General features: G+C 41.2%; 1 protein-coding gene across 1 annotated transcript; it reads right to left on the reverse strand.

Annotated features, from left to right (window-relative positions):
• Positions 1-3,642: 3,642 nt before the first annotated feature.
• On the reverse strand, positions 3,643-11,374 carry FCGR1A (Fc gamma receptor Ia). Its single transcript, XM_068965576.1, is given in 8 exon segments — positions 3,643-3,860; positions 3,863-3,898; positions 3,901-4,074; positions 4,897-5,181; positions 6,287-6,538; positions 9,881-10,135; positions 10,909-10,929; positions 11,327-11,374. Coding segments are annotated over 8 exon segments (1,110 nt in total). The 5' UTR covers positions 11,358-11,374; the 3' UTR covers positions 3,643-3,804.
• Positions 11,375-11,669: the final 295 nt, after the last annotated feature.

Here is an 11,669-nt window from a genome sequence, read left to right on the forward strand (position 1 = left end):
AAATTGCTCAACTGGAATTCCATCACCTCCACTAGCTTTGTTCGTAGTGATGCTTTCTAAGGCCCACTTGACTTCACATTCCAGGATGTCTGGCTCTAGGTGAGTGATCACACCATAGTGATTATCTGGGTCATGAAGATCTTTTTTGTACAGATCTGTGTATTCTTGCCACCTCTTCTTAATATCTTCTGCTTCTGTTCAGTTCAGTTCAGTCGCTCAGTCATGTCCAACTCTGCGACCCCATGAATCTCAGCATGCCAGGCCTCCCTGTCCATCACCAACTCCTGGAGTTCACTCAAACTTACATCCATTGAGTCGGTGATGCCATCCAGCCATCTCATCCTCTGTCGTCCCCTTTTCCTCCTGCCCCCAATTCCTCCCAGCATGAGAGTCTTTTCCAATGAGTCAACTCTTCACATGAGGTGGCCAAAGTACTGGAGTTTCAGCTTTAGCATCATTCCTTCCAAAGAACACCCAGGGCTGATCTCCTTCAGAATGGACTGGTTGGATCTCCTTGCAGTCCAAGGGACTCTCAAGAGTCTTCTTCAACACCACAGTTTCTGTTAGGTCCCTACCATTTCTGTCCTTTATTGAGCCCATCTTTGCATGAAATGTTCCTTTGGTATCTCTAATTTTCTTGAAGAAATCTCTAGTCTTTCCCATTCTATTGTTTTCCTCTATTTCTTTGCATTGATCACTGAGGAAGGCTTTCTTATCTCTTCTTGCTATTCTTTGGAACTCTGCATTCAAATGGGTATATCTTTTCTTTTCTCCTTTGCTTTTCGCTTTTTGTCTTTTCACAGCTATTTGTAAGCCCTCCTCAGACAGCCATTTTGCTTTTTTGCATTTCTTTTTCTTGGGGATGATCTTGATTCTTGTCTCCTTGTTCAGTGTTATGAACCTCCATCCATAGTTCATCATGCAGTCTGTCTATCAGGTCTAGTCCCTTTAATCTATTTCTCATTTCTACTGTATAATCGTAAGGGATTTGATTTAGGTCATACTGAGTGGTCTATTGGTTTTCTCCACTTGCTTCAATTTCAATATGAATTTAGCAATAAGGAATTCACGATCTGAGCCACAGTCAGCTCCCGGTCTTGTTTTTGCTGACTGTATAGAGCTTCTCCATCTTTGGCTGCAAAGAATATAATCAATCTGATTTCAGTGTCGACCGTCAATCTGTAAGCACCTTGATCTTGGATTTCCCAGCCTCCTGATCTATGAGAAATAAATTCTGTTGTCTACACGCGACCCAGCCTATGGTATTCTTTTATAATAGCACAAACAGACTAAGACAAAGGGCTTGGAGTCTGAGATGGAAAGAGATTTTTGTACATTTTGGATTTGAGTATATATTCAAAAACAAAAAAAATTATTACAAATAGATAATGTGATACTAAATATTCAATAAATAGTCTTAGCTATTCTGAAAAAAGCATTGGGTTAAAAACATGTAAGACTTTGACTTGTCCCAGTGATATTAAGTTCTGAAAGATTTAAGTAAAATTACTAGAATTTTTCTTCTTATAGGTGGTAAAAGACCACTTAGGTTTGTTTACCAAGATACATCTGATTATAAATCTTGAATATGTATCCATGCATTAAGTTATTATTAGTTGACAAGACGGTGGACAAATGAATTTGTTGCATATGATCTGGAGCCTAAACTTAGTTTTCAATGCACTTTCTGAAGGGAATTGGTAAAACATACTTTCTATATCCTCCAGTAAGTAAAAGCTAATGACAGCTTTTACAAAAGCACTTCTGGGTGTCCCTGCGTGTTAATTCCCACAGCAGAGGAGCCTTTAAGAATCAGAGGCATTTTGGAGAACTGCCTGCGGGAAACGTCTCGCGTGTACAGAGGGGTATGAGACTGGCATGGTGGCGCACAAACCACAGGAAGCAGAATGGGTCCTTTCCAGTGATCAGGCATGCTCCAGAGGCTGGAGTCAGCAACCATCTCGTGACTTTTTTCAGCTGTGCCTCTCCCTGCAAACTGAAAACTGGTGTGAAGATTCAAGTTGATGAGTGCATTTGTCTTTATGTCTGAAACAAATTGGATTTAGTGATTCAAAATATGAGACCATGAGGTCAGGTTCCCCTGTGGGTGCCTGTTGATTTGTTGCTAGAGCAGACCTAGAGAATCTTTCACTTTTCTTCCCATGGTTGCCTGGTCCCCCTATACACAGGCTTTAAGCAAAGGTGGAAGATGGTAACAAAGAAGGGATCTGGGTCCTTTGGGCCTCTCTCCAGTAGGAGCCAGTGATTTCTGTGTGTTTCCACACTGGATGGAATAAAAATAAAGAGGAGTGAGCCCTTAGAGAGACAGGGCAAGTGCTAGGGAGATGGCACTCGACCCCTGTAGAGAAACTATAGGGCTGTACACCCACCTGGAGAAAGAGGGAGGTGGCATCAGACCTCGACCAGACCCAGCACCAAGGCTTGCGGACGAGGCAGGTGTGCCTCCATTTGGGGATCCCAAGAGCCTGTTTCCAGCTATACACTAGAAATGAGGGTACATGGAGGTACAGATTGTTCAATCAAGAAACTGAATCAGATCCATTTTTTAAGTATACTAAAGTATATGTGAGAAAATACTGTGGCAAAGATACAAGCATGGGAAACTCTGGATAGGAAGCACAAAAGAAAAGCATGGGGAAAAAGGAAGAACTTCCGGATATGTTAACCATGATTGGCTTCATTACAGTTTCCGCCAGGTCTGTATCCATGTCTGCCTCCAATTTTCCATCCCCAGGGAGCCCTATTCCTGAAATTCCATCCACCTAGTGAGGGTAGAATGTAACTGTCTCCTCTTGAGTGTGACTGTCACTTCCTGCTTCAATTCCCAATTCCTCAGGCTAGAGTCTTCTACAGACAGTCTCTCCAGAGAGGGTCTTTGGGCCTCTTTCCTATGGAACTAATTCCCTGCAATTCTAATTTGTTTCCACAGTCCATAAGACCAAATATGGGTAATCAATAAGGCTCCTATGATGATCTATGACCATTTCTTTTAATACAACTGTTGGAGTTAAAGTATTTCTGTTGAGATGACAATTACTGTACTTTTCTTCTTAACATGAAGGGGAGAAGGACATTCTCATTGTCCACAGACTAAGGAAGCAGGGGGGCTATGGTGCTCTTCCATCTGCTTCAAGTCGCAAGTCTCTGATCACAGAAAGGTTATGAGAAAACCTCAAAGGAAAGGGCAAAAGTGATACACCCATTTTTCATCGTGAGTTACTTCCTTGTGTCTCGTTGAGGTGTATGCAATACAGAAAAGTCATCAAGGGACCACCCAGACACCAAGAAGTATGAACTCTCTCATTCTCAGTCACCCAGATTCATTTGTAGGATATAGTTCTTCCTTTCGTTGTTTATACTGTTTCCTCTTGTCTCCCTCATATCCTTCCCCTCTCTTTCTTTATCTTAATCTCTTACATATATACATACTTACTTTTCCACCCTGTCTCTGTAAACAAATTCTTGCTCATAAATAATAATTTGATAACAATAATTTATTATTTTAATAGGATAATCAGGTTAGACTTGACTTCCAACTTAAAAAAAAACTTTTTCTTTAGAATAAGTCTCACTTCAAATCATCCTTGTTACCAAGTTTTCCACTTTATTTCCACTGACGTCAACCTCATTTATTTGCTGTATTGAAGAGTTAGGTGCCATGGGAGTCGCAGTTCTCATGTGTGTCAGCGTTTGGGTGTTTGTGCCCTGTGCTTACACAGAGAAGAGGGGAAGGGGCCTCTGGACCTGCGGGCACCCACGGCATGACTGCCACAGTCCACCCTCTCAAGGCTTCTCCTCGTGTGTCCTTTCTTGCAGTTGTTCTTGTTTCTGACGTTTCCGCTTTCTTTTAATTGTCTATGTTTTTGAAGGTAGGAGGTACCTTCTTCCCATGACCAGAGTCCAGAGAGTCCAAATAGATTTCTAAATTCCACATTTTCTTTCTTTGTAGTTCCTTATGTATTACAATACATAAAGCACTGTCCACCAAAAACATTATCCCCACTGCCAGATAGAAAAGAAAATGAAACCAGACAGGAGTTGTGGACTGGAGGCCTGTAACAGAAAACAACAGAGGATAAATGCTGTTTAGAAACCAGAGGGATCTGGCTGAGTTATGTTTGGAAGAGAAGGTTGGCTGAGACTTGCTATGTCTGTCCCTGAGGGAGACGCTGGGGCTTTGGGGGGCAGGAAGGAGCTGGTGGTAGCTCGAGCTGGGCTCTATGGTTTTGGACAGGGGGCATGCTCCTCGTAAGAGCCTAGTTGCCAGGGCCTTGCCAGTGCACTTACTTCCTAGTTTCAGCAACAACTGCTATCTGTGCCATTTAAAGATTAGAATTTAATTTGAAGATAAACATTTTCCCTTAAAGAGTCTTTGTTCTGGAGCTCATATTCCCTCTACCTCAACCATACGTAGACACTTGGGCAGGCAGGTATTCATGTGCAATCCACAAAACCCCCGTCTCACCAATCTACCATGTGAGCTCTCTGAAGTAGAAAACTGTACCCCAGTGTCTTTATATCCCCATACCTATAAAATAGATAGGAAGAATTAAATATATTTTTTATTAGATTATTGGTGAAAGAGGGAGGGAAGAAAGGAGGAAGAGAGAAGAGGGAGAGAGAGAAGGCAGGAGAGAATACAGAGAAAGGAAAAGAAGGGAGGAAATAAATGGAGGAAGGAAAGAGAAGAAAGAGAAAGGAAAGGAAATTTAAGGAAGTTTATGAGAACAGCGAAGTTTTGAATCAAGAGTGCAAAGACCTGTTCATGGTTTTTTCCTGGGTGGGCTGTGAAAAAAGTGTCCTGAGATCTCAGTCCCAGAGGAGGGAAGGGTATGTTTCCTTGTGTATCAGTCAGTTCCCCTCATTCCCGCTCACCAAGCACTGGAAGCTCCAGCTCAGGGCTGCGCTTGATAAGATTTCCATCTTCTGTGGCAGCTTCACACCAGTATAGCCCAGGGTCTTCTGTTTTAGCAATGAATGTCTGGTATTCAGAGGATGTGGTCCTGCTCATTAGGGTCTTGTTTCCCACATAGAAGGAGAAGTAAAGCTGCAGACCAGGCTTCTCTGAGGGCAACTTTGTTTCACAGCTCAGGTTGACCAGATTCCCCTCTTGGTGAGGGGATGAGAAGGATGTTCTCAGCACTGGGGCTGGAAATAGCTCTGAAGAAAAAGTTGATAGGGATAGGGTGGCCTGCATCAGTGTCGAGGTTCTTTTGTTTGTTTTTTAACAGAAGATATACTCCCACCCCTTTTGGGAAACCTGCCCCTAGAGAATACATCTATGACACAGAGTTTCCCCACTTCCAGCAGAGAGGTATTCTTAGGATTTCCTCATAGACATACTTGCAGTTACCAGCTTGACCATATTTTTCTGAGGAGAATACCTCTACGTAGTTCATGCTTCACTGAAAAGCCGTGTCATTTATTATAGGACCCTCTGGTAATGTTTAACCGGGAGTGGACACTGACTCCCCACCCCCCAGCCCATTCAGTGACTCATTACTTGTGTTTCTGACTCAAAAGATAATCTGGAGGGGAATTCCCTGGAGATCCAGTGGTTCGGACTCAGTGCTTCCACTGCAGTGGGGGCAGGGTTTGATCCCGGTCAGGGAAGTAAGATCTCTCAAGTTGTGCGATGCAGTCAAAAAGACAGAAAGAGATAATCTGGGACAATAATTTTTTTCCCATAGGAATGAACTATTTTTCAGACACACAGAAGTTGCTAGTGGTTATGACTACTAAGATAAAGGCCATGAAAGAGTTATATCAAGAGCCACATGCAAACTAAGACAGAGGGAACTACTTAATTAGCAGATGTTCAGAGGGAAGTGGAACCAGAGAGGCCACGTGGTCCCTGGGAGATAGATGGAAAGTATAACCACATCCTAATGTCTTCCTCACTATGGAATTTTTATGAAGTTTCATTGAATTATTTCCTAATAATCTTCCTACCTACCTTGAGTGCATCTCTATTCCTTGCAACTAAAATAAAATGGGTGAAGTGGATTCTCACTATGGCATGGCCTTGATGTTAGCTCCTGGAATTAGTGATGGGGCACTGTGGTATACTGGAAAGAGCAATGGACAGAGGGACCCAGAAGACCTCAGTTCTGCTCCCAACCCAGCCACTGACCATTGTGTGGCCTTCATAAGGCAGTTTACCTCTCTGGAGTTCAGTTTCTTCCCTTGCAAATTGAAGTGATGATTTATGATGGTTCTTCTGGTTCTTATAACTAGTAGCTCTATGACTATTTAGATATAGTACCTTTTATAGTGATAGATACTCCTGCTGATGTGTAGCGGCGCCTTCTCTCGCCCGAGCAGTGATAGATGCCGTTGTGACTCAAGTTGGTTTTCAGAATGGTGAATTCAGAATCCCGATGAGAAAACCAAAAGGACTTGCCGTCTTTGTAGAAAAGCATTTTGTACACCTCCATATTCTTCCATGCATGACACCTCAAGACCAGAGGGTCCCCTTCTATGAAGACTCTGCTAGAGACCTGGAGTAGTAGCCAATCTGGAAAATATGGGCACAAAATGTGTGTATATGGTGGCAGAGGTACAAGAAAGCCAAAGCTGGACCCTGTGGGTTTATCTTTTTTCACTTTCTAACCTTCCAACTTTAGAACTCTGTTGAATTTAAGGTCTGTCTTCTGTTCCTCGAATATCTTTAGCTTTGCTAGGAAGAAAAGTAATCTTTACCAGCAGCCCCTTCTTACTTTTTCTTTCCAGGTCTCAGAAGTTGGTTGGGACAAATCAGCTTACTCTGTGTGGTAGGCAGCATTTTAAAATGCCCCCAGTGAGTCACGCTCCTGCATGTGGCTGGAACCTATGACTTACTTCCAGTCAACAGAATAGGGCAAAGGTTTTGAAATGCCACTCCTATGATGATGTTACATTATATGAGGTTGTCTTAGCTGACTGGGCTCTAGGAAACTCCTGCCAACCTTGAAGAAGTGAGCTGACATGTTGTGAGAGGGCCTGTGTGAGGGCCACAAAGAAGGGAGTCTTCAGGAAATGAGACTGGCCTCCAGCTGACAGCCAGTAAAATGGCGGGAACCTCATTCTACAACCGCAAGAAACTGAATCCTGCCAATGATCATGGGAGTTCGGAAGAGCTGCTGGGAGGAACATAGCCCAGTCAGCACCCTGACTGCAGCCTCAGCAGAGCACCAACCAAGCTGTGCCAAGACTCCTGACCCATGGAAAGATAATAAATGTATGTTGTTTTAGGCTGCTAAAGTTATGGCAATTTGTTACACAGCAATAAAAAACTAATACATTCTAACTCCTGACTAATTTGTTAATGGTATCACACATACTAAGACAAACACACAGAATAACAAGTATATGTAAGTGTGTGTATGTATGTGTATGTATATATATATATATATATGCTTCTAAATTGATAGGAATACTCACATATGTGCAAATCAGTGACATAGCTGGTCAAAATAAACTCCAAGTCAAATGGGCCCTCCCTTTTGATGTTCATTTCCATACATACCCCAAAAGGCCTACTTTATTTTATCTCCTTTGGGGCAGTTGGCTTGGCTGAATGAGGATGAGGTTCTTAAAGGATGAAAGAGGAAAAGAGATAATAGTGCATTTCCTCCCTCCAGAACATATCTAAGAATGGAAGGCAGGTATTCCATGCTATATGGTGTATGGTTTTTACAGTCCAGGATGCTGCCATAGAGTTTCTAAATAGAATGAACATTCTTTCTTCCCGTATTTTCATTCCCAGCCAAAAGTGCTCAAAGGCTGCACTGCCCAAACACAGACACCTTTGCTTTCTGCATCCACACACACAGTGGGAAATTTTAACATGCTTCCATCAGAAACTGTCAAAACTACTAATAAAGATACAAATATTTGAATGATACAATTAATAGACTTGATTTCAGGATTTATAGAATGATGTACCTTAAAAAAAGAAAATTTACATCCTGTGCAAAGACACATGCAACAGTGATTAAAGAATGAGCACACAGTAGGCCACAAAGCAATTTTCAACACACATCAAGGAACTGATACCAGATTTAACACAAATTTTTACCAAAATGCTACCTAATATATCCAGAATATACAAAGAATCACATGAATCAGACACAACTTAGCAACTAAAACAACAGTAAAAGACATGTATGAAAATGTTGGACTGAGCAACTGAGCACATACACAGTATTAGAAGTCAGTGTTGAGGGTAGTGACAAGTGATTCTAGAAATGTTCTGGCTATGATCAATAGGGTCACAAAGAGTTGGACATGACTGAAGCGACTTAGCTTGCAAGCACACATGATATATTTCAATAAAAGTTTTACATTAAAATATAATGTATATAATATATGTCAAGTCACTCAGTTGTGTCTGACTCTTTGTGACCCCATGGACTCTACAGTCCATGGAATTCTCCAGGCCAGAGTACTGGAGTGGGTAGCCTTTCCCTTCTACAGGGGATCTTCCCAACCCAGGGATGGAACCCAGGTCTCCTGCATTACGGGCAGATTCTTTACCAACTGAACTATCAGGGAAGCCCAAAATATAATGTAAAAGATATATAGTATACTGTAACAAATAATGTAAAAGACATTTTTCTCAATAAGTCATCAGTGCTTGAAGTTCAAGAGTCTGTGCAGAAGCAAAGAAAATGGCCCCTTCCCAGCCCTAGCTCATCTTTTGTTATTTGAACTACAAAATGTTGCTGCTTCTGCTTGAATTATACAAAATCTCATGTTAAAACAGTTCTGTCAGCTACCCTTATCTCTCTCGCATAGGAACTGAGTCTTGGAGTCTTAAGAGACACATAAGGAACACCTAGCATTTGCTCTGACATTCTCAATATTTCCTTGGCTAAAGCACATTTCCTCCAAAAGCACCCTTGTCTACATAAATCTAATTCTGCCTCCAGTATGAGTTAACTTTTGATTAATAATTACAAAGAAGTTTTAACATTGCTTTTGAATAACTAAATCACCCAATTGAATAATTAGTCCTGAATAATGAAACATTTTGCCCTAAAAAATACTACAGTCTCCATTTCTTGATAAGTAGGAACCTCTTACAGATTTAAGTGGATGGAGATTGTTTTCTCTGCTTCTATTCACCAAAGTTTTTAATTCTCAAAGTCTCACAGTAATTTCATGTCCAGAATATTATATTACCAACATACTATAAAGTGTGCCCCAGACTATGTGTATAAAGATGTTTACTGCAGGCACTGATTGTAAAAGCAAAAGAATGGAAACACAGTAGAAGTTCACTAATATAATGGTTAAGTTAATTATAAAAGTTGGAAGTAGATTTCTATTGATATAAACAGACAGCCAAAGTATTTTAAGTGAAAAAAGTAAGGTGGAAGATAGTATATGGAGTATTCTAATCAATCACTTTTAAAAACAAATGTATATATACTAACAGTTTCATTTTTGTAGAAGGTAACTGCAAGACTTGGGAGTTTATATATATTAACAGTTTCGTTTTTGTGGAAGATGACTGCAGGACTTGGGGTTTGGGTGGGAAGGAAATGTGATTGTTCATTTCCCTGAGTACTATTTACTATGTGTGCAGGCATAACTTTTTTCAACAGAATAAGATAATTTTGAAAAATAAAGTCTTAGTAGGGTATCTAGATTAAAACTTAGACCCTAAGAGCTGCCCTAGTTGAGGTATTGTTGGGGCACAATTTAAGAACCCTAATGTTATGTTTTGAGTATCTTGACTTTTACCTGGTAGACACATAGAGCTGAGATGCATACTCAGATAAATTGGTACACACACATACACGCCATCCAGGAAGGAGAAAACACCAATGAAGATCTTGCGATTTCTAGCCCTCCTGTACCATGCCATACTTACCACTGTGGACTTCTAGCTGTACTGGGTCACTTGGCATTGAGAGGCCTGTCTGGCACTTGTATTCACCACTGTCATCGAATGTAGTACCATTAATACTGTATCTGGGGGCCAGAGTCTTGATGGCTGTGCCGTTGAGAAACCACTGTGTAGCGGTGTCCCCAGGCAGGTGGGGCCCCTCACACAATAAGGTTACATTTTCTTCTTGGAATACACTGACCCATGGAGGCTTCAAGGTGATCACTGCCTTCGTGGGGTCTGCTTGGGGATTAAAAAAAAAGAAGAAGATCAAGTGGAATAAAAGGGAAATCTGAGCAACTGGCAAGATGTGGCTAGCACAATGAAAAAAAAAAAAACCAAAAACATCCAGTATCAATACTCAGATTGAAAAATAGGCAAGTAGAAAACTATAAAAGCTAACCATTAAGAGTATCCAGATTCTGCAGCAGAGAGTTCTATTCATGTTATTAAAGCTGCATCTCGCTATTGGAGATTTGGGGTTCCTGAGAAATAATTGACGAATTTAGGTCTCGTTGGTAAGCATGAAGCATAGTTTTAAACTAAGGCAAACTGACTGGAGCTGATTCTCCTATCTTCTGTACTGTTCTGTCTCTGAAGGCTAACCTCAGACTTTAATTAGCATCTATGTTGGAAATCTAGGTTCAAACTCTATACTTTGAAACCTTCAGTACCTGTTTGGTTCTCTCTGAGAAGAATAAATAGTTTTTGTCTAAAGGGGAATGGTATGGGGGTTATTGGAAAGCAAGCAGAGCTACATCTATGCTTTTGCAAGTTTGGTCCTTTCTTGTTATTATATAAAAATTTTTTAGACATTTAATCAAGAGATCAGGGTGCATTTGGAAAATTTTACAGAGAAACCTTAAAAACCAGGATTTGGTCACAATCATACTCTGAATATAGGGACTTTTACATCATTTACCAATCTTTCTCCTTTCTGTCCTCTCCCTCTACTCTCTTCTTTAGAATACGGGGACCCATTCTGTGACAGAAAAGGAAGTTGAGTTACTCACCCACTAGCTCAGCAACTGGAGCTGTAAGAGACAAAGAACAGAGACATCAGTTCGTCAGTGGGAGATGACAAGGAAGGGAGAACTGAGGAGACAGGATTAACGCGGACTCCGAGGGACCAATTTAGGTCTCTTGAGTTTCTCTTTACCCACTTTTCCCAAATGGGGTACTGGTGATAATGAACAGCCTACAGATGGTTATTGGTGGGGCTTTATTTTGAGACTCTGCTTCCAGGCTTATTGTTACCTCAGAGTTTCCCTCCCCAGTTTTTTGATACAATAGACACGAGTAAACCATGGAAGCCCAGAAACAGTTGTCTCCATACTCATGAGTTCTAGCCTAGGATACCAAAGGAAGACAGAAAGTCCTGAGTTCCCACAGCCAGAGCCTTCTAGATACCCCCTTCTAAACCCAACTTACCCCCAAGGATCAGAGCTATCATGAGCCACATCTCCAATCTGACAGGAACAGTGAAATCTGTAACACACAAGACATTGAAGAGTTTCTGTTTGGGGTTCTGGAGTCAAGATTAGAAAAGAGGAAGGAAACTGCTTTTCATCACACTCCTTTTCTGGGAAACGCATCCCTAATTCTTGAAGCATGATCTCATTTTCATACTTCTAGGCTCATCTTCCCGTTTGACACTCTGGATTTTGGGTTTATGGAATTTACAGAATCCAAGGGAAGGGGTAAAGTTTTGACATTCTCTTCTGATTGTATTCTCCCTCCACCAATTCTGTTTCTTGGGGCTAGACTATGGCAA

Source organism: Capricornis sumatraensis, chromosome 2, assembly GCF_032405125.1.
Source record: "Capricornis sumatraensis isolate serow.1 chromosome 2, serow.2, whole genome shotgun sequence".
In the NCBI taxonomy this organism is placed as follows: Eukaryota; Metazoa; Chordata; class Mammalia; order Artiodactyla; family Bovidae; genus Capricornis; species Capricornis sumatraensis.